At 42.3% G+C, this 24,320-nt stretch overlaps 1 protein-coding gene across 1 annotated transcript in view; it reads right to left on the reverse strand.

The window, feature by feature from the left end:
* LOC122794851 (SWI/SNF-related matrix-associated actin-dependent regulator of chromatin subfamily A member 5-like) overlaps positions 1–24,320 on the reverse strand; it is a 1,390,680-nt gene that overhangs the window by 310,501 nt on the left and 1,055,859 nt on the right. Inside the window, exon 19 of the mRNA XM_044063455.1 lies at positions 11,372–11,494. Coding sequence (XP_043919390.1) covers positions 11,372–11,494 — 123 coding nt within the window. The remainder of the gene's footprint in view (positions 1–11,371; positions 11,495–24,320) is intronic.

The raw sequence follows: 24,320 nt of genomic DNA on the forward strand, positions 1-24,320 counted from the left end.
ACCCTTGAGGGAGACTTAAGCAGTTTCGAAGGCGGAGCCGAAGGATGAGATTCGGCCCGCCTTTTGTGGGACTTATGTCCTTCCTTATCCTTGTGCCTCTTCTCTTTAAGGGATGAGGCACTAGTTTCCCCAGAGCTCAAACCCGATGAAGGAGGTTGAGTCCCGGGTAGAGCTAAGGGGATAGACGGTGCCGAAGCTGCCGAAGCAGCTGGAGCCCGAACGGGAGAGGAATAAGCCGACTCCTGGGGGAGCTTTCCCACCAGGATAAGCCTGTTCTTCCTATCCCGAAGTGCCCGGGGGTTAAAGGCCGTGCAGATCTGGCAGGCCTCTGACAAATGGGCTGCCCCCAGGCACAAAACGCACTGAGTGTGGCCATCAGCTGGAGAAAGCTTGTGGCCACACTCAGTACATTTAGAAAAAATGGCCTTAGGCCCTTCAGACATCATTCACACACACACCCAAACACTAGGAGGGGGAGTGAAGATAAGCTAGTAATTAATTTAACAGAAAAGGGACCAAAAACTAGCACAAGAAGCAGAAAAGGGAACTAACACATACAACGACAACTTTGATTGAAAAAAGTTGGTTTAAAACCAGCAATGATCTCACCCAGCCAGGAGCTCTTCACAAGGAAGCTTCTTCAGCCGCGGCAAAAAACGATCTGAGGTAATGTGGTTGGTAGTAGGGGATTATGGGTAGGGGGAGGAGCTCGGATCTTGGATCTTGAAAGCTGCCGGATCAGATCAGAGGTAGGATCAGACACCCACAGTTTGCAGATCAAATGAAGTAACTACTTCAGATTTGACAGTTTAAGGCCTTGATTGCCAAGGTTGCAGATGTATAAACCTTTTTTCCCCCATCTGTCTAGTGCTCTTGAATCTCTGTCAGCGGGTGCAGGATTTTTTGCTGTTGAGGCCTTAACTCCCTTTGGACCCTGTGAAATAAATAGGTTCAGGATCAGCAGCAGGGTTTCTAAATAAAAATTTATGCGAGTTAGGTACCCTGTAGTATCTGTCAGGCTTAGTGGGAGCCAGAGGTAAGGAGTCCGGGATCAAGCTTGACTCTGAAAACACATCATCCACAATGTCTAAAAACAGGGGGGGATGGCTAAAAGTTTGTGCTGAGGGAGAAGGAAATCTCTGAGCCTCTTTTTTGATTCTGAGAAATCTTGACTCTCCCAGTGAAAATGCTCCCTCGTATGCAAGGTTTCTCCAAATGAATAATCCTCAGGAGGAGATGCAGAAGGAATAGACTCCTCAGCATCAGAATCCTCATAGGGAGGTATAGACAATTCCTGATCAGAAGAGGAATCGGAAGAAACAGAAACCTGATCTGAAGACTCAATCAGTGTCTTGCCTAGGTCACTTACCTAGAGGGGGATGGGAACGCCTGATCAAGGTAATAAGGTCTTCAGCCATTTTGATCATCTGTTTTTTAGGCATAGAGGCCAGTGCACATGGCTCATGAGACAGTTTTTTAGTTTTAGAAGTTGCTTTTGTCTTTGGTTTTGCAGCTGTCGTCAGTTTGATATACAAATGATGAGGTCTGAATACACCCTCAGAAGCCGGTGCCTGCTCAGCGGCTCCAGACCCATCCGAGGGAGATACATCCGTCCGTCCAATACTTTGAGTACCTTGCTGCATGACTGACTCCACATGGGTGTCGGTAGAGGCCTGCGACTCGAAGGGTAGTGGGTATCAGGGGCTGCAAAAGCGCCTGAGTACCGACGAACCAGCAACTGGCTTAGATGAAGCTTTGTCGTCTGTTTTGGATTGTCCTTTTCCTTGCATTCTGGGTAGTTAAATCTGTTTCCAAAATACTTTGATGCAAAAATATACAGACGCTTAATATTGCGTTGGTTAAATCTAGCACAAAACCAACAACCAGGCACGTTGTGATCAGGGCCTAGGCAAGGAATACAGTATAAATGGAAATCCTTATGAGGTATTTGCTTCCCACAAGTAATACAATTAACTTTTTCTGACATTGGTAAAAAGCAAGAAAAAAGTTTCCCCAACGGGGTACTTGGCTTTAGTGAAGACTTTGGTTCTGAAACTCAAACTCAATTTTTCAGTAGTCTGCCGACAGGCACTTGCGAAAATGCTTCTGCTTTGGGCAACGCACAGAGACTAAAGAAAATGGCGTTGGCTGCATGTTTTATACCCCTGACGACCTGACGTCATGGAAGAGAAGACAGCAACTGACGCAGGACCCAAGACTTTGGAATTCAGGCCAACTGAGGGTAACCTGCCAGCAGATTACCCAAATATAATGACTGCAACAGTGAATCATGAAGAACATCTGGTGAAGAGTCAGCATCTTGAATTTTGGAATGTCTAGAAAGGTGTTTAGAGTAGACAGGTCCAGAATTGGACGCCATGATTTGTCTTTTCTGGGTACCAGGAAAAGTCGAGAATAGAAACCTTGTCCCTCTCCCTCTTCTGGTACTAGTTGAATAGCCCCCATGTTTAGGAGTGAAAGTACTTGTTTCTGAGCCTCTGCCCACTGATTTGGGGGCAGGTCTGGCCACCCATTTGGAGTTGGCAACATGTGGAAATAAAATCTGTATCCCAGGGACAAATGCCCATTTGTCCTTGGTTATAAGTTGCCAGTTTTTTTGCATGAAGAGCCAGTTTCCCCCCCCCCAAAGGGGTGGCTGAGAGGTAAGTGTTTGGTAATTTTACAGGAAAGTCATTGAGGCTGTTTACAATAGGGTGGTGTCTTGTTATTTCCAGATTTGGAAGTGGAAGCACCCTATTGCTTAGTTCTGAGAGACCATTGGGACTGAAACCTGGTGCTTTTTGAGTGTCTGGGTTTGGCTTGAATGGCTCTGGTAGGAGCTGGAAAGAACCAGTTCTTAGTAGGCCAGTGCCTACTAAATCTTGGAGGTTGTACTTGTAAGAAATCTTTCACAGTTTGCATAGATTTAGCTTTATCTTCCATCGTTTTCAAAATGTATTCAGCCTTATTGCCAAACAGACGGTCCTGATGTAAAGGAGCATCCAACAGTTTTGCTTTAACATGATCAGGCAGAGATTGTTCCTTAAGCCAAGCATGCCTTCTAAGCACAGACCCAGTAATAGCAGCCCTGCAAGAGGCCTCTAAAGAATCAAAACCACATTGCAAAGTATGTTTTCCAACTTGTTCAGCTGAATGCAATAAATCCTGTAAATCTATTTTCCACACAGTCAGAAATCAGCATAAAGTACAGTTTTGTACCTACCATAAATGTAGATGTCCCCAGATGCCAGGTGCCCTCTTGGATGGCTGGACATCTACATTTATGGTAGGTACAAAACTGTTTTTCTGTTTAAGCAGTCCCATAATATGCTATTGATATTTTAGCATATGGAATTTACAGTTTAAATCCCTGATTGCCAAGATTGTAGAAGTATAAACCTTTTTACCTCATCTATCCAGCGCCCTGGAGTCTCTAACAGAAGGGGTAGGATTTTTAGCAGTAGAAGCCTTAATGCCCTTGGGCCCCTGTGAAAGGGTTTCTGGATCCGCAACAGGATTTTTGAAAAAAAATTTGTGGGACTCGGGGAACCCTGTAGAATCTGTCTGGCTTACTAGGGGCCAGAGGCAGGGAATCGGGGGCCATACTGGATTCCGAAAACACATCAACAATGTCTAGAACAGGAGGTATAGCCAAAGGCCTATGCTGAGGATTAAGGAAATCCCTAAGCCTCTTTTTGGATTCAGAAAATTCCTGACTTTTCCAGTGGAAATGCTCCCTTAAGGTATGCAAAGTTTCTCCAAAAGAAAAATCTTCAGGGAGAGAAGCAGAGGGAGTGGAATCCTCTGCATCAGAATCCTCATAAGTAGGTATGGACAAATCCAGGTCATTAGAACAGTTGGAAGAAACAGAGTCCTGCTCAGAAGAGTCATAATCAAGTTCAGCCCTAGGCCTCTTAGAAGGGGTTGACTACCCCTGATTAGAGTAATTAAATCTTCATCCATTTTGATCATTTGTTTTTTAGGCATAGGGGCCTGAACATGTGGCCTGGGCGTTGTTTTTTTAGACATAGATCGAGATTAGTATTGAAGGTGGAGTCGGTTTAATATGCAAGTCTGTAGGCCTGAATACACCCTCAGAAGCCAGTGCCTGCACAGTGGCTCTGGACACATCCACGGGTTCCATAAGTGAAGCATCTCGCGGCATACCTGACTCCGAATGGGTCTCAGTAGAGGCCTGGGAATTAGAAGTAGTGGGTATCAGGGACTGCAAAAGTGCTTCACTGAGTACCGGCATAGGAGAAGCATCGTCGGCAGTTTTGGACCTCAACGGCCTGTCTTTTTCTTTGCGTCTTTTCGGTAATCCGGTAGTCAGATGGCTAACCAACATCATTTCTGGATACTTAAACAGAGAACCAAAATATTTAGAAGCAAAAATGTACCAACGACGGATAGTGGGCTGATTAAATAAAGCACAAAACCGACAGCAAGGTACGTCATGGTCAGGGCCTAGGCAAGGAATACAGCACAAATGAAAATCCTTATGAAGTATTTGCTTCCCACAAGTAATACAATTAACTTTTACTGACATCAGGAAGGAGCAAGAAAAAGTTTTCCCAACGGGGTACTTGGCTTTTAGTTGAAGACTTCGGTTCTGAAATTCGAAAATGAAAATTTCAAGAGTCGGCCGACCGGCACTTGCGAACTGCTTCAGGCACCGCACAGCAAGAAAGACTGATGTAATGGCGTTGGCTGCAAGTTTTATACCCCTGATGACCTGATGTCATGGAAGAAGGGACAGCAACCAACGCAGGACCCAAGACTTTGTTAATCAGGCCGACTGAGGGCAACCTGCCAGCAGATTACCCAAATGTAATGACTACAACAGTGAAACACAAAGAACATGAAAGCCAAGAATAATGCCTCATGGCAAACCCAGAATCTTCAGCCCTGTTATAGGCATCCGCAGTGTCATAGCTACACTTGACAAAGTGGCGAGCCACTTGAGAGGTAGAACCTAAAATAGATAAGGCAGAAGATTTACCTTCAGAATCAGGTAGGTTAGAAATAACCTGCCAAGCCTGAGCAATCAAGGCCAAAACATATATGGTCATATAGGTCTTGTAATTAATAGCCCTAAAGGCCAAAGGACCTTCTTAGCAATCCTCTCCATTGCCCTACTATCCTTGTCGAAGGCAAAAGTTTGGTAGATGGCAAGAGTTTGGAAGGTGTGCCAGAAGAGACTGACACCACAGAAGGATCAGCATACGTACACACTTAACTGACAATCCTCAAGGAACTTGTAGAACCTATCAGGTTTCTTAGCAGCAGGTGGCTGAGAATCAGACATTTTCATTGCTGCTTCCAAGTCTCCTACAAAGGCAGCTAACACAGGAGGAACTGCAGACAGTTTTAAGTGTATACACCTGAAGCAACTCGTATCTTCTCTGAATATCAGACACGTGAGAAGAATCCCACTTAAAGTATTCCATCATTCTAGCAATTATGCCCCCAAAGGGCAATTCCTCAAAAGGAGACTCAGGACTAATAGATTCCTCCTCATCAGAACTATAAGCCAAATGTGAAAACATCTGTGAAGAATAGGACAAGGACCCCTCAGACTGAATCCTCATCCTGGGAATCCAATTTCCTAGCCCATTTAAAAGAGGGTAGAGGTTCATGGTGGAGCAGATATCAAAACCCATTGAAGAGGCTTTAAGGCCATCAAGGCAGAAAACAAGCCTCGAGTAAAATGCTTGCCATTCCCTTTGAAGATTCTTGGGATGGACCAAAACATGCTTTGTCTTTTGCTGGAAGGGATATCACCCCTAACAAATACTTGTGATTCCTACCCTTGGCGAGCTTTGATAAGAGTAACAGAAACCTCCTCCCTTACAAATATCTTTGGAAATCTGTCTTCTAAGACCCTCCGAGATAATCAACCCCCCCCCCCCCCCCCACGATGTCCAGAGCAGATGCCTGCAAAGCCTCAGAGGACGTGCAAAAAGACAAATCATGCTGGCCTCAGCTATGATTGTGGCAGAGGAATCCAATGTAGACACCGGATGGCCTACAGAGCTATCACCCACTTCTACAGTGACATCCGGTAGAGGCTGGATAGCTAAAGTATCTGGCTAAGACTTCTTGGATGTCTTCTTACCTAGCCAGACCATCTCAAGGTTAATGGATTCCACCATGCTACCTTGGGCTAAGTCACTGGTTTTCAAGATAAACGGCAAGGGAAGACAACCGGCTTCCGAGTGTCTTAGGCACAAACACTTTACAGATACTACAAAAGGTATGGTCGTGGGAAGGACCCAAACAAAAGAGACTCTGTTTATGATGATCCTTATGGGGAATCTGCCTCCCCCACACAACCCCGTGTGGCGATCTGTCCAACATTTTAATAGATTTGAAACTCTTCACACACAAAATTAATTTAAAGGCATGGTTTAATGGGGGAAATTATGAGGAACAAGGCAAGGTATTGAAGAGACCTAGTTATTTCACCCCCCTCCCCTTGAATGCTGTTAAAAAGACATATGAGAAGGTCTGTGAAACAGACATAAGAGATGGTCACAGACAACGACCACATAACTTACCAAGTAATTTGTCACCTAAGGAGAAGGATTTATTACTAGAACTAACCACAGATACCAGTATATGGATAAGGGTAGTGGAGCCGTTATTCTTGATATAATTGATTATTCTGACAAGATGATGACATTGTTAAGCAATCTTAACGAAATACATATAGCCTACAGAAAAATTAGATCTTTTAATAGAAGATATGTTGTATCAGGGGCAAATTAACAACAAGGATGATCAATATTTAAAAAATGACCATCCAGTTATACCAAATATTTTTGGTATCCCCAAAATCCACAAAGGCCTTGAATGTTTACAAATCAGGCCTTTTGTGGATGGCAAAAGGGCTAAGAATTGTTTTATAAGCAAATATCTGAATCATCATTTGCAAAAAGGGCTAGGAGCTTTTCCCTATATAACTAAGGATTCTTGGCAATTTTTAGAGCATTTAAATGGGGTTATTTTTACTAGGAACACATTTTTAGTTTCCATAGATGTATGTACATTATTTTCAGTAATACCCTACAACACTGGGGTAGAATGGCTGAGGATACAATTGGGTAAGACCAACCTTTTTGATCAGGATGACGTCAACGTTCTTACTACATTGATGGAGGCAGTGTTAACTAATAATTTCCTACATTTCAAAGGACAATATTACAAGCAGGTGACTGGTGTAGCTATGGGGGCAGATTGTGCCCCAATACACGCTAATTTTATGTCCCATTGGGAGCATAAATATTTTTCTAGTAAAGATTGGGCATGTATAAAACACTATACCAGATTTTTGGATGATATTTTTATTGTGTGGGATGGAGAGGAAGAAAACTTAAAAACATTTTCTACAGTACATTAACCACACAGTTGAGTTTTTTTAAATTCCCACATGAAAATAGTAAGGATAATGTGTCAAACCTTGACAGTAACACTGAGATCTAACATGTTTAGAAAACCTACATTTTCCCCTTCATATTTGGAATTTGGTAGCTGGCACCCTTACCGCCAGAAAAAGTCTACTGTCAAAGGACAATTTGTAACGGCTGCCAGAATGATAACAGTTGATCATGATTTGTTATTGGAGCCTGAGTTCATGACAAAGGTACTTGTTAAGAGAGGTTACCCTGAGGCTCTTTGTACAATTTTGGCAGGAGACGTTGGATCTAAAACAGCGGGGGTGTTTATAAGCCCATATTGAGAGGTATTGTGGACTCTGATAATGGAAATGGCACTAGTATGCTAAGGAATTATCACTTTGATGCAAGAAGGAAATGGGCGATGGATTACTGTTCATCACCACTTTGAATCAGGATGCTGAATGGGCGACTCATATTCTAAAGAACTGGAGATTACTTGCTGACAGCTTCTTCATGGATAAGGTGGGGGGGACCCCCTAAGATTGTTTTTAGAAGGAAAGATCCTTTAAGGAGTTTTTGGAAATGGGGGCCTACACTGATTCACATCAGAATAGTAGAGCACCTGGTAATTTTAAATGTGGAAGGTGCAATGCATGTGCATATATTTTTGAGACCGGTGAAAGCATTTGTATTAACGGGAGAACTTTTTATTTCCATGGACATTTTAACTGTAACAGCAAAAATTTAGTTTATATGGCCAAATGTGAGTACTGTTCCGCCTTTTATGTTGGCAAGACCAGCAGGCATTTTAAGGATAGAATTAGGGAGCACAATACTGACATTAAGAACATGAGGTCTACTAACATCGTAGCAAGACACATTACTAAAAACCCATGCCACAAGTTTACACTTGTTGTTTTATAGCAGTTAGTGAAGGATAGGCAGGGTAGGGTGTTAAGACCTTGATTTAGACTTTTGTGAACTAAGGCGGCAATTGAGGTTGGATTCAACCACTTTTCCAGGCATCAATGATAGTCTTAGTATAGCAGCTATACTTAAATTAAAATATATTTTGGGTTAATACATAACTAGTGCTCCTGGCAATTTGCATTTTATACAGATTTTTGCTGTTTTTATAGTGTTTGTGTTAGAATTTTAACAGATAATTGGTGTGTTTAACAGGTAATTGGTGTGTTTAACAAATGGTCAGAACTGTTGATTCATTATATATATTTATTAATTAATTTTAATGGATGACAAGTGAATCTTTTAACTTATTAGTTATTTTTAACTATTTGATTGTTTAATTGGCAAGGGGTATATAAGGGTTGAGCTTTTAACAATCATTGTTCTGAAGAAGTCCAACAGCATTTGGATGAAAGCACTAAACCTGTGCAATACTTGTAAATAAAGAATTTGTAATTCAGTCTTCGTGTCTAGGGTGCCTTGTATCTTGTTGATGGAACATTTCACTGCTGACTGTGAAAAAGATGAAAATCATCTCTAAATCACAAGTTGCTTTTTTTTTTCCAAGGAAAAGGACTGCGGTGGTGAAGTGAAGATAGGTCACATGATGTTCTCATTTTACTCAGTCTGTTTTCCCATTCGCATCTATAGTCAAAGGGTGTGGGTACTGACCAAAAGGAAAAGCGTTTAAATATAAGCAGTAGAAATTATGCTCCTTCACATGTTTACTGGGCTTAGTTCTCTATGATAATCTGAGGACTTTAGCAACTCAGGAAGATCTTAGAAAGAACCAATGCTCATCTGGATTGAAAACAGTAAGACAAAGGTGGTCCAGGCAAGGATTCCCCTGAATGCCTCCTCCTGTGGGAAGGATACCGGGCTCTGGCCACTAGGAGAAACCAGTGCAGACCCAAGAAATACAGTAGAGATTATATCCCTTGGCTTGCTCAGAAATGACTGCACATCTCAGAATGAGCTTGGAACTGTTGCCAGGGATACAAAAACTGGTTTGCCCTGCTCAGCATGCTGTTACTGCAACCAGCCCTGAAGCAAGTAGTTTATAAAATGGACAGATGGATGAAAAGGTAAAATATCAGATGAGCTGTGACCCTCAATGTGAATGCCTTGCTGCTGCAGGAAATGTCTTAAGATGGAACACCACCACTCTTTTTTCAGTTATGACTACATTTCAGACATGCAGATCGAATAGGGGATAACAGAACTGTTGGTGAAGAAGCCTCCATAGAAGAGGATTATTTGGATGAAGGGTGAATGGTAGGAAAGAAGGACGGAGGACATATGGAAGGTAACGATGCACTGACCCTGCCACCTTAATCTGCCTTCTAGTGATCATAATTATCACTGCTAGCAAAATGATGCAGGCTACAGTGGGTGGAGCTGTCTGGTGAGAAATCGAGCTCTACATGCTGTTTGCAAGTCCTTCTCACTCTGAAACTAGACACCTACTAAAGTTATTTATTTTTTTTAAGTGTGGAAACCAGGAGGAACAAAATCAGCAACTTAATAAGCGTCTCATCTGATGTCCCGTATCCTGAAAATTGTCCAAAACAGACTGGTCATCCAGAGGTAAAAATGTAACAATTTGATCGTAAAATAAATGTTCAGATATTAAGACATGGTCTAAATTACTCAATTGCAAAGTTAATCAGAAGAACCACTTTAGAGCACCTGCACTTAGTTTCAGTATTACTGTTAGCACTTATGAAAGTGCACTACCTCTGACAGAAAGGATGTGACATTATACTGCAGCATTAAAACTGCTGCTGAGGAACTTGTATTTATGTAACAGCCTGAATACGTTTCACCAAGAATCTGAGACAAAGGATCCAGCCAGTTATATAAAGCACACCATACTTGTAAATCATACCCGGAACACAAGGTCATACAAGTGGGCAATGCTGTAACATCTATTGAGCTAACCTCCCAACACAACTTGTACCCTTAAGATTGCTATATCTTTGGCACAACTCCTGAAGTATAACTAAGCAGTGAAAGCAATTTTTAGATGATGTTTTTAACAGTTTGCAGATGTCAAATGATCAAAACTGTTAGTAAAAATGACTAATTACTTCATAAGAATCACTTAAGAATGGAATAATGGCATTTATAAATCACTGAAATTAAATTTCAAACACATGCAATGCCACTGAGTCCCTCCATAAGTTAGTAAATGAAGAGGCAAGTTTTATCCACTATAGTGAGGCCTTACCATCTGTTTAACAACACTGGCCCAACAATAAAGTTGCTTCACAAACGGTCTCACTGGCTTAATACTGTTAGTGGTATGCTTCTCAACTTCTTTGCTTAAGAATTGTGGAGGCCAAAAATAATGATGGATGGGGTCAAAATGAACAATTCTTTCTTTTTCTTTTTTTTTTAATTGTTGTTCTCATTCAGTTAAAAAGTTCATAGAACAAAAGGATCTGCATCAACATGCATTTTCTGAAAAGTTAGGTGATTTTATTTGCATACAGCCTTCTCTGTGGTTGCTACTCTTGATTTTACATTTGCCTTTAATCCACCAAAAATTCAAAAAAACTTTATGAGAGACAGGGAGAATACATGAGGCAGAATTAAAGGCATTTTGCAAAATCAGTGAGTGCTAAGAGGTCTAATGTTTGTCTGTGGAAAATGGATTGCATCTAAAAAGATAAGCTTGATTCTTTCTCTGATATTTAAGTCAGCTGGTGCTTGTATAAAAACCTTGGCGACAGTTTACTAGGACTACAACAGAAGTCACAACTCACAAAGAATTGTCCAAGGACACAATGCGTTAAATACATAAACATAGGACCCATGATGAAAGAGAAAGTGATATTCAAACCATAGTTATTATCCATCGAGATATCTCTGCCCCCTTGGAAAACTATTCGAGAGAGAAGTAGAGGGACACAAAAAAATTAACTTTGAACAGGGCCAGAGTTAGGACTTTTCCCTAACTGCTCAAAGAACTAGTGATGAAAGACAAAGGACTGAAACACTACCTGGGTAAGAAGTTTCTCTTTTTCTTCTAACTCTTCATCATTAAGAGGTTCTGCTTCATCAATTTTAAGCTGTTCTTCTTTCTGTGACTGGACAGCATTTGCAAGTTCTGGATTGCGCGGTACCTGTACAAAATTAAAATAAAACATCCAGTTTATCAAATTAGAAGTCAGAAATCTCTGCGTGATGCATACCAATAGATGGGCTTAACCAGAACAGATCCAGCTACTTGTGAATTTTACTTCCTACAAACTGGCACAAGGTGGCAACAAACAATGAATATTCAAATGAGGACTTGATGGTACCACTTCAACTGCCCATATAACATCTTTTAGGAGTCCCACTGCACAGACGTTACCTCCATTGTGCTACCAGTAACCCAAGGTGAAAGCAAGTTTGATAGACAGAATGACTGTCAAAGCAGGAAAATGTAGAACACAGCAATGGGATGGGACACAGCCAACACTGGGACAGCAGGGGAAGGGCAAGTTTTATAATTCCCATGCGAAGTTAGCTAATTCAGCAGACACAATAAGATCACATGTGAAAATACGTAGTCCTGCTGTATGACACTTCAATTAAGTCATACAGTGCAGACTATGAAAACTATATTTTTAGACTAAAAACAGACTGCATTTAGCATCAAGTACATACATAGCGGTAACAAGATCCCCCATTCTTTCCCAGAGAGTTAATACAAAACTTGAAAGGAGCTTCCCTGAGCAAAGGGTTGCCTACAAGGTTAGACATTTAAATGTTTGAAGAGACTGAAGCTGTCAACAGAAGTACTTCAGATACATAATGTTGGGCTCAATTCCTTAAAAAATAACATGATGCTTACATATTGATTGGCTGAGACACATTTGTTTCAGTCTATTATCAACATCCTTCTATCAATGCACATAAGCTAGTATTTAACCAATGCAACATACAGACAAGTACTTTGTGAAGTCCATAGGGTTTCACATAAAACTAAGTCAAAATACTGCAAATGGTTAGGATATAAAATTCACAAAATACAAAGTAGCCTTGTAAGTCATATTTTAATAGTATGCTTTTAGCACAGCACTATTACAGCCTTACTTCAAGTACAGTACTCAAACTAGTAATGAACCACTGCATCGGTGGTGCCTAAAGAACCTCATACATTCATAGGCGATTTATAGTTGTTGCACTGCATTAGTTTCTTTTCCAGGAACTTGGGAAAACCACTTTTGGGCCCAGACAAGTCTCATTCCTTTGAATTGTTTTCAGTGGCCTTTTCACAGATATGTCTTAGGAAGGCATCTGCATGGCATCCACTTCAATGGAGGGAGCCTTTCAAAGCCCAGCCCTGCTCCCAAGGTGAGAATTAAATCTTGAACCTTATGTCGGTAAGGTAAACACCTTAACCATTATAATAACCCCCAACTTCAATTATGTAAAAATATAGGCAAAAAACTGCAAATGATCACGAATGAAAACATAGTAACTTTCTGATACTATATTTTAAAAGCAAATTTTCAACACATGCCTGTAAGAAGTCTTCCGTCATGCTGGCAGTACATTTAGACTGGTAATTAACTACTGCAACCTATAAACAAGCTCTGTGTAGACCACAGAATTTCATGTAAAAATCTGGAGAAACATGCAAACAATTTATTAGAGACATAAAAAGCATTTGGAAAATATAAACAACTTAATTATATGCCATACATTACTGAGCAAGCCACCTAGCAGTTTACTGCAGAGAACTGAGACATGAGCTGCTGAACAAGTTTAATCATGTAGTCACTAGTTTGGTTCCTTTGGTTTCCATTTGCCTACTGTGTGACAACGAGCATCACACTTAACCAAAAAACTCCTAGATCATCCCTGAAGAGGCAGTTATGCATAGTGTGTTTAACTGGTTAAATAGTTAGCTGCACAATCCTTTTATGATCTTTGTTATACACATCAGGTTCTATAAGGCATTAGGGGTGGCTATACGGCCCTGCAGCACTGCAGTGGCAAAGCCAGCTCTGGATTTAGAGTATAGAGGCAAATGGTAATGCTTGGTGAAGGTATGTACAGAACTCCAAGTTGCTGCTTCCAAAATATCCTTGGTAGGTACTCCCCTGAGGTAGGCAGTTGAAGTGGCTGTTGCCCTGGTGGAGTGAGATCTAATGCTGCTAGGTACAGGTTTGCCATGGTACGTGTAACAGAAATGTATACAATGTCCTATCCATTTGGAGATAGTCTGTTTTGAAATGGCTTTTCCCTGTGCTCTTGCAGCATATGCTACCAATAATTGCTCAGATTTTCTGAAAGTTTTGGTTTTGTCCAAGTAGAAGAGTAACTGCCTGTGAATGTCCAAAGAGTGCAGTAGTCTCCCCCCTTTATTCTGTGGTTTAGGATAAAAAGTTGGCAGGTGAATAGTTTTGTTTAGAGCCACACTGGATACCACCTTTGGCATAAATGTAGGGTTAGTTCTTAAAGACACCCTGTCCTGGTGGAAAATGAGGAAAGGTTCCACTGCCATTAGTGGCTGTAATTCTGAAACTCTTCGTGCTGATGTTATTGCCAGGAGCAGAGCAGTTTTCGAATAGATATATTTTAATTCTGCTGTTAGCTGGCTCAAAAGGAGGTAAAGTTAGTTTTTCCAAAACAAAGTTGAGGTCCCAAGTTGGAGTAGCTGCTCTACAGGGCGGTCTTATGTTTTTAGCCCCTCTGAGGTACTGTTTTAACAGAGGATGAGAGAAAATTGGTGAATCCGTGTTGTAATGAGCAGAGATGGCAAAGGCATGCATCTTGATGGATGAGAAGGAGAGGCCTTTGTCCAGCATCTCAGTTAAGTATTGTAGCATCTGAGGAATGTTTGGGACAAGAGGGTGAAGGCTATGAGCTTGGTTCCAGGCACAGAATCTCTTCCATTTATCCAAATAGGCTTTCCTGGTACTAGGCCTTCTGGCCTCCAGAATGACATCCATAACAGCCTTGGAGAGAGGCATTGCTTGCTTGACTAAGGAATCTTCCATGCAGCTATGTTTAAAGTCTTTAGCTGGCGGTGTAGTATTTGATTGTTGTGCTGAGTCAGCAGATGTGGGATTTGAGGCAAAATCCAGGGTGGTTCTTGTGCTAAGCTCTTTAAGATTGGGTACCAGTGCTGGTGTGGCCAGTCTGGTGCAATCAGGATCATCTTTGGCTCTTCTTGCCTAGCTTTTATGAGTACCTTTGGCAGGAGAGGTAGTGGTGGGAAAGCGTATACTTGTAGGTTCTCCCAGCTGAATGAGAGGGCATCCACTTTCCATGCTTGTGGATGGTAACTCCTTGTGCAGAATTTTTGAAGCTGGCAGTTTATTAGGGATGCAAACAGATCTATGTCCGGGCTCCACCATTTCTGTGTTATCATTCTGAATATTTGTGGATTCAATTCGCATTCATGTGGATCCATGATGTTTCTGCTTAAGTTGTCTGCCAGTGTTTTTTTCGTTCCTGGGAGGAATTGTGCTTGCAGATGAACATGAAGGTTTATAGCTGTGTTCCACAAGGTCATAGCTTGTCTGCATAGGGGGGTAGGAGTTAGTGCCCCCTTGCTTGTTTATGTACCACATAACTGTGGTGTTGTCTGTCTTTAGCAGTAGTTGCCCTGGATGCAGCAGGTCCTTGAAAGCTATAAGGACATTTTATACAGCTAGCATCTCTTTTTGATTGATGTGAAGATGCCTTTGTTCTGCGGACCACGTGCCCTGAATACATTTGCCTGTCACGTGTGCTCCCCAGGCGTAATCCGATGCATCTGTTGTCAGTGTTTGCCTTGCTGTGGGTTGTGTACAAGGCTGTCCCTTGTTGAGGTGACAAGCTTGAGCCCACCATTGAAACTCCTGTTGAAGGCAAGGGATTAGTGGTATAACTGTTTCCAAACTGACAGTGTTGAGACCATACATTCTTTAGGTACCATTGTAGTTTCCTCATATGCAGTCTGGCATATGGAATTAGTAGTATGCAGGATGCCATGTAACCCAAGGCCTGCAGAATTTTTCTTGCAGGGAGTTGGGTCTTTGTTGCCATCAATTGAAAATATTGAGTCAATTGTCCTTGCTTGTCTGGTGTGAGATAAGCCATCTGGGCCGTTGTGTTCAAGCTTGCACCCAGGAATATAATCTCTTGTGAGGGCACTAGTTTTGATTTCTTTTCATTTACTGTGTACCCCAGGCAACTTAACTTTTTTACGAATGCCAGATGCTTTAGTAGAATGTCCTTGCTCTCTGCTTGAATCAGGCAGTCGTCCAGGTACGGATAAATTTGAATTCCTTTCTGTCTGCAAAATGCAATTACTGGTGCCAGGCACTTTGTGAAGACCCTGGGCTTAGTAGATAAGCCAAAGGGCAGTGCAGAGAATTGGTAGTGCATTGAACCAGCTGTGAATCTGAGGTATCTTCTGCAGTTTTGTCTGATAGGGACATGCAGGTATGCCTCCTTGAGGTCCAAAGTCACGAGCCAAGCTTTCTTGCCCAGCATGGGAAGAAGCTGCTGTAGTGTCAACATTTTGAATTTCAGAACATCCAGTAAGTGTTTAGAGATGAAAGATCCAGAATGGGCCTCCAGGCTTTGTCCTTTCTGGGTACCAGAAAGAGTCTTGAGTAAAATCCTTGTCCTTGCTCCTGTGATGGTACCTGCTCAATAGCTCTCATATCCATGAGTGCTGCAATTTGTTTTTGAGCCTCTGCCCATTGATTTGGTGGCAGATTTGGCATTCCTTTTAACCTTGGCAGAGTGTGAAAGTGGAACCTGTAACCTTGAAATACAATGTTGAGAACCTATTTGTCTTTGGTGATCATTTGCCAATTGTGGTAGAAGAGTGTCAGTTTTCCTCCCAAGGGGGCTGCCAAGAAGGATTTGTTTGGCAGCTGTAGTGGGAAGTCATTGGAGCTGCTTTTTATATGATTAGGGCCTGTCTTCCCCTTCTTTCTGGCCTGATGCAAACCATTGTCGAGGCCTTAAGGACCTTGTGTTTGACCTCTACCTCTTGGACATCTGTATCTTCCCCTTTGAGGTCTGTCTGTAATTGGAAAGGACCAATTCTTAGTTGGCCAGTTTCTGATAAATCTAGGAGGCTGAACCTGTAAGAAATCCTTCACCGTTTGCATAGATTTTGCCTTATCCTCCATTTTCTTTAATACCTCTTCTGCCTTACCTCCAAATAACACATCCTGCTGCAAAGGTGCATCCAATAATTTTGCTTTAACGATCTGGTAACGTATGTTCTTTTAATCAAGCATGTCTTCTAATGACAGAGCCTGTAACTGCTGCTCTGCAGGAGGCCTCTAGAGAATCAAAACCACATTGCAAAGTATGCTTTCCCACTTGTTTAGCTGCATGCAATAAATCCTGTATTTCTTTAAAATTAGGAGGATCTGATTCTGGAAGCATTTTTTGTTTTAACTGCGACAGTAAAAATTGCTGATATTTTAGCATGTGAAACTCGCAATTTAAGGCTCTCATTGCTAAAGTTGCAGACGTATATACTTTCTTTCCCCATCTGTCTAATGCTCTGGAATCTCTGTCAGAGGGAACTGGATTCTTGGCTGATGAGGCCTTAACTCCTTTGGGTCCCAGAGAAATAGTTTCAGGGTCAGCTACAGGGCTTTTATACAGAAATTTATGTGAGTCAGGGACTCTGTATAGGTTTAACAGGGGCTGGAGGTAAGGAATCAGGACTTAAGCTGGATTCAGTATACACATCACCCACAATATCTAACACTGGCGGAATAGCAAGGGGTCTGTGTTGAGGTAATAAAGGGAAGTCTCTGAGCCTTTTCTTGGATTCTGAGTAATCCTGGCCTTCCCAGTGGAAATGCTCCCTCATGGTATGTAGGGTTTCCCCAAAGGAGTAGTCCTCAGGTGGTGAGGCTGATGGAATTGATCCCTCAGCATCAGAATCCTCATAAGTGGGTAAAGAGTATCCTAGGTCTGAGGATGAATCAGAAGAGATGGACACCTGGTCGGATGAGTCATAGTCTGCATCCTGTCTAGGCCTTTTATCAGGAGGGGGATGTGACCCCCTGATCAGAGTGATTAGGTTTTTGGCCATTTTGAGCATTTGTTTCTTAGGCTTGGAGGCCTGTCCTGGAGAATGCTGTATTTGTTTCTTTGATTTTAAAGGAAGCTTAGACTTAGCTGAGGGCTTAATGCTTAACTGAGTAGGTCTGAAGACACCCTCTAAAGCTGTGGGTTGCTCAGCTACTCCAGATCCCTCTGAAAGGTTAGTATTGGTAGGCTGAATAACTTGTGCGTCCGAAGGCCCAGCCATCTCCACGTGGGAGTCAGAGGCGGCCTGTGGTTCTACAGAACCGGTCGTCAGGGGCTGCGAAGGCGCCTCGCTGAAAAGCGGAGAACTGGCGACTGGCCTAGAAGAGGCTTAGTCGTCAGTTTTGGGCCTCAGATGCCTATCCTCGTCTTTGCGCTTTTTGTGTATTCCAGTCGTCGGAAGTTCCGACGGCATGGTATAATTGAATTTTCTACCAAAATAATGTCAGGCAAAATCAAACCGACGTTTAATAGTGTGCTTGTTAAACCTAGCACAAAACCGACAACCAATGACGTCGTGGTCTGGGCCTAGGCATGGGATACAATATGAATGGAAATCCTTATGAGGTATTTGCTTCCCACAAGAAATACAGTTATTAACTTTTACTGACATTGGTCTGAGGCAAGAAAAAGTTTCCCCAACGGGGTACTTAGCTTTGCAGAAGACTTCGGTTCTGGATTCGGAATGAAAATCTCAGGAGACGGCCGACCGGCACTTGCGAACTGCTTTTGCTTTGGGCACCACACGGTAAGAAAGACTGAAGAAAATGGTGTCGGCTGCATCTTATATACCCCTGTGGCACTGCCGTCAGGGAGGAGGCGACAGCAACCGACGCCGGACCAAGACTTTGGAACTCAGGCTGACTGGGGAACCGCCTGATGGCAGGATAACCCTAGTGTAATGACTGCAGCAGTGTAACACGATGAACATCAAGGCATTCTGGCTTTTGCTGAGCTTAAAAGGCACAAGACTCCTCTCAGAGCTATACAGGGTTGTGACAGATTCTACTTTACCCAGTGTATTCCAAAGATCCTAAATTACCAGGGAACTCAACTCGGCAACCTGACCTATGAGAGAACCATCAGATGTGAGACTGATTTGAAAAAGTAGGGATGAAGTACAATTCATTTTCCAGACTGACAAATCTGTAATATCAAGGAACACTAGCAATGGCCTTAAAAGAAACAGACAAAAAAAATGTATCTGAAACCAACAGCAAAGTCCTTAAAGAGGGAAGACCAGGAAAAAAGGTCTAGAAGACAAAATAAGACTGTGGCCTTGTACTCCAAAGCAATAAAACCTAGGACACCAGCTCTTGCTTCTCAAGCTCTCCTTAACAGGAGAAAGATGCAGCATAATTCTTAACTCAGCAGAGCGCTAGGCCCAGAAAGGTGATGTACTACTCTTGATGAAGAGGAAGTTCTTCACAAGGGTAGTAAACATCCAAAGCAAATTTCAAACCAGCACCACAAACAGCAAGAATTTTGCTTTGATGCTACAAAGTAGATGGTCATCCCACCAAGAGATTTATATAATGATGTCTTTCCACAGGTACGACCAAAACAGCGTGACCGTGTAGGATACATCAAAGACCTACACTCTGTACACATTAAGCACTGACCTTTCTAATCAAAAGAAAGGATCTCTTGGTAACACAAATTCTGAATGTGCCAAATATTATTCATCCTATTAGCATAATCCAGTGAATTGCTGGCAATTACTAACACTCTGAAGATGACCATAAAAATGCACACACTTGTTTAAAAAATTCTAAACATGGGGTCAAGAATCATCAGGAACCATGCCGATGTTGACCATAGCCTGAAAAAGAAAACCTTCCCACACCCCTCCTACAACACCGTCTACACCGCTCATCTGACTGAGCAACCAGCACCTAAATTACTTGACTTGAAAGCACAAGGTATATATACTGTGCGACAATGATATGGCATAAGAATGTGATCTTTCAGAATCCCACCTTAGACTCTGATGTCTTAGGTGATGGATGTTTTGACAAGTCTACAGAACCTACCTCCCGCTGGAGGTCCAGAAATTATGCTAGCAGCAAAGATAAAAACTGCAGAGGCTTTGTGGTAGCCCATATTAGAGAATTCAGCAAAACGGTATGGCACTTTCTGGAAATCACAGCTAAGATGGAAGCAATGGGAATGCAGTATACCATGCTGTCAGTGAAAGATAAAGCCTTCTCTTTTCTCTGGAGACCTGAAGTGCTCTCACTATACATAAAAGCATTAGAATATCTGCTGTCTTGGCACCTCACAGAATGAAGGCTGGTACAACCACTCAGGGACTTGTAGCTGCGACATTCATGATGTCAAAACTATCACATGAAATCCGATCCTAGAAGATGCATGTTAAAACTGTGAGCTACTTTGCGGACTCAAGCAGTGAAGACATCTCCAAAGCTGACTACATCAATGAAGCCTGGAAGTGGGATGTGCAAGGCAAAACAAAGTACGTGCAGAGTTGCAAAATACTTACTATACCTATCCGTGGCTTTTACTATTTTTTGTAAGAGTGAATAAATGCTTGGGATTCTAGCACCTGTGTATCGCAGGAAAAAAATGCAACAGAATCTACCTTGGGGGTGTTTCATTAACACATCTAAAAGGGTGGTCAACATACATTATCTGCTTTCTTTAGGGTGGAAGCCATCTACCTGCCAAACTAATCTGGGTATTTCCAGCATTGGAAAACAGCATAAAGGAAAGCAGATTGCACAAGAGCAACTGAGCTAACATACTTTGTAATGGACAAAAGCGCATTAGTCTCCATAACAACCCCCCCCCAAAAAAAAATTGATTGAATGCATTCAAACTCAATTACACTGATGTGAATTATGTCACTTTTGACAATCATATTTATAAATCATTTTATTGCCAATGTCAGTTTTGACATCTAAAACATATTCATCATGTTAAATGATATTTGGCTGTTAGTATAAAATTAGATCATACCCAATTTTTCTTTTAATAAAAAATAAATTATAACATCTGTACTATTTACAATGAGATTCATAAGCAAGAATCTGGCTGTAACAGAGGATTTTGGTTATGACTATGTCTTCAGTCATATGTAGCCTGTTTTAGGTTTGAGATGTGGATGGCAACAAATTCACCTTGAGAGTAAAGTGAAGTGTTTAAAAGGTTTTTAAACTTCTTTGTAATTCTGGACTCTCTTCTGTGGTCACCAGACTACTGTTAAAGCTCTAAGCATGAGTTTAGAACTTAGCAGTGAGGGGTGCTTAAAGCCAAGCACCATTCTGACATCAGAAATGTTTTTACCAGCTTGTCTTTTCTCAGATTTTGGAGTATGATCACAATGTACCATGCATTACAAGCTTATGACACTAAGCTTTACTTATGTATCATCTTTGCTATGACAATTAAGAGTTAAGTGCACTGCAAAACAATCAACCGCTTTAAAAGCTGTTAAATACTTCATGCTGACACTGTTAGCTGCATAAACTAATAAGCACTTGGGAGCCAACTAACTTTTTAAAAAGAGGAAAGTAAAGTTGTTTAGGCACATTCACCATTACAGCAGATGTCCAAGTATAAGGATCACTACAGCAATATCATTGATAAAGACTAGAAATTAGCCACAGGTAGATGTCTGTTCACTCAGCCACGCACCTAGTGCTGGTCTTTGTCTATGTCAAGGACATCTGGATGCATAGAAGAAAACAGACAGCAGCCTTCACCATATTCAGTTCTTTTTTATATATACAGTAGTCACCAACATTTGTGCCTGCACAGACCAGATATGTAAAGAAGCCCTTTCAGGTCACAGTGTAAGGTTCTTCCAAAAAAGAAAATAAATGTTTGATTTAGAGAAAAAACCCACCCAGATGCTGCTAATGCTTAGGGGAGAAAAATAAAGGTCCCAGGGGGATTGTTAGGAGGAATCCTATAGTGCAGTGTTATCAGAGTGGGTTCACAACTGTACTATGACCACCGTAAAGATCACTGACAGCATCATTCATAATGATGGGGAGTAATACAAAGCAGTGCCCTGACTGTGGACATAATGTGCAGAAAAGCACAGTTATTTAGGTATACTCACCCTTACCAGAGACATTCGAGTGGAGTCAGTGCTACACTGTAATTTCCCACCAATGGGAAACAGCCAAAGGCAGATATCTGTTTGTGTGTTCGGACTTTGAAATTTTGTTGGTCTCCAGTGCAGGTCTGGGCTCCCCTCTTTCCAGCCCAGAGCTGGCTAATGCACACTTGAAAGGGAAATCAACCCATGCTATCTGCAATCCTCTTTTGGCTGGATGGTCATCAGCATTGTATGCCATGTCATGGGATAAAGCTCCTGAAGACAGAGATGACAAGTTCTTTTTGGCTCCAGGGCTTCAGGAAAGGAATGCCCAAAACCCTTCTGGGGTTAAATAGAGAAGAACTTGCAAAGAGAGCATGTGCTGCATGATTTGCTTCCTTCTAGGGATCTCTAGAGGAGGATCTTGCAAAATATGTATGCTGAATGGTCTCCCCTGTGGTAAGGGGAGGGTGGTCCATAGAGGATAGCCTTGCAAAATGAGTATGCGTTGAATGCTATGACACCCTGTAACCCATGCCCTCTTAAGGCAGAGAAAAGTGTCAGCTTTTAGCCTATACTGCAATACTGATCTTAATTAACACTTATGGTTAAGGTGAGTTACGCACACAACCGTACTATGTCCATAAAAGGAGCACTGCTGCAATGCAATTTTTTATTCATGGGAACAAAACTAAAGCAGCAGTTAAACCATGAGGATGAGATCACAACAGACCTTGCAGAACAGGAGCAGCAAAGCCTATTCTGCTGCTTGAATGAAGGGATGAGCTTGTAATGTGTGGAAAAACGGTGCATCATAGTCCAAGTATAGTACAGTTGTGTACACTTGCCATAAATGTAGATGCTAGAGTGTATTCACTGTTGCAGTCATCACATTTGGGTTATCTGCCTGCAGGTAGCACTCAGCCAGCCTGAATACCAGAGTCTTCAGATTTCTGCATCAGCTAAGGAAGGGAGGAGAAAGTTAGAGCATTAGGGCCAGCTATTAAGCCTTGCAAGACTGCAGTGGCAAATCCAGCTCTGGATTTAGAAAAGATAGGCATGTGGTAATGCTTGGTGAAGGTATATACAGAGCTCCAGGTAGCAGCTTCTAGGATGTCCCTGGTAGGGACTCCTCTGAGAAAAGCCGCAGAGGTAGATGCAGCCCTGGTGGAATGTGATCTTATCCCCTGTGGGGTAGGTTTTCCATGGTGCTTGTAGCAGAAATTAATGCAATGGACTATCCATTTGGAAATGGTTTGCTTTGAACTGGCTTTCCCCTCTGCCCCTGCAGCAAAGCCAACCAGCAGCTGTTCAGATTTTCTGAGAGGCTTAGTCCTGTCCAAGTAAAATCTAAGTTGTCTGTGCACGTCCAGAGAAGTGCAGTATTCGTTCACCTTTGTTTTGTGGATTAGGGAAAAAAGTAGGCAAATGAATGGACTGATTTAGGGCCAACACTAGACACCACCTTGGGCATAAAAGGAAGGATTAGTCCTGAGGGAAACCCTGTCCGCATGGAAGATAATGAAGGGTTCCACTGCCATGAGGGGCTGTAATTCACTGTTCTTGCTGAAGTGATGGCTAGAAGGAAGGCTGTTTTCCAAAAAAGGAATTTCAACTCTGCTGTTGCAGCTGGCTCAAGGGGGGGGGGGGGAGCTTTTCCAATACAAAGTTAAGGTCCCAGGCTGGAATGGGAGCTCTCCTGGGGGGGGGGGGTCTTAAATTTCTGGCACCTCTAAGGAATTATTTTAGCAAGGGGTGAGAGAAGAGGGGTGGCTCAGTATTATAACGTGCTGAAATGGCAGAGGCATGAATTTTAATAGATGAGAAGGATAGGCCCTCGTGGAGCATTTCTGTTAAGTACTGTAGAATATGAGGTAAGCTGGGCACTGTTGTGCCCATCCCCTGAGCCTGGCTCAAGGAACAGTATATTTTCAACTTTTCAGCATAGAATTTTCTAGTACTAAACCTCCTTGCCTACAGAATGACATCCAGCACCTGTTTACTGAGGGATGCTAGAGGAGAGCTCAAGGAATTAGCCAGGCTAAAGGGTTCAGTGTTTGAAGCTGAGGGTGCAGAATCTGGCCCGCCTGCTGGGACAGCAGGGAAGGGGTCTGAGGCAGGTGCCATGGTTGCAGCAGTGTCATACTGCGCAAGAGGGGGTACCAGTGCTGGCGTGGCCATTCTGGTGCAATCAGTATTGTCCTTGGCTTGTCCTGTTTGATCTTTAGTAGAAACTTCGAGAGGAGAGGCAGGGGGGAAAGGCATAAACCGAGAGGCTTTCCCAGGTAAAGGGAAGGGCATCCACTTTCCAAGCTTGACTGTTGGGAGTTCTTGTGCAGAATTTGTTCAATTGATAGTTCTGAGGGGAGACAAACAGGTATACCTCTGGAGTCCCCCATTTATTCAAGAGGCTGAATATCTTGGGTTCTAGTTTCCATTCGTGTGGGTCCATGAGATTTCTGCTTAAGTTGTCTGCCAGTGAATTTAGTTTGCCTGGCAGGAATTGAGTTTGTAGGTGTACTTGGTAGCTCAAGGCTGTGCTCCACAGAGCCATGGCTAGTCTGCAGAGAGGGTATGAGTGGGTTCCCCCCCACTTGTTTATGTACCACATAACTGTGGTGTTGTCTGTCTTTACCAATAGTTGTCCTGGAAGAATACGGTCTTTGAAGGCTGTCAGTGCATTCTGTACAGCTAACATTTCTTTTTGATTGATATGCAGGTGCATCCGTTCCATTTGCCCTGAATGCACTGCTCTGTCATGTGAGCCCCCCATGCATAGTCTGATGTGTTTGTTAGGCTTTTGGCGACAGGGGGTAGAGTAAAAGGGAGTCCCTTGT

The sequence above is a fragment of the Protopterus annectens genome, chromosome 2.part1 (genome assembly GCF_019279795.1).
Source record: "Protopterus annectens isolate FY-2018-M chromosome 2.part1, PAN1.0, whole genome shotgun sequence".
Taxonomy (NCBI): domain Eukaryota; kingdom Metazoa; phylum Chordata; order Ceratodontiformes; family Protopteridae; genus Protopterus; species Protopterus annectens.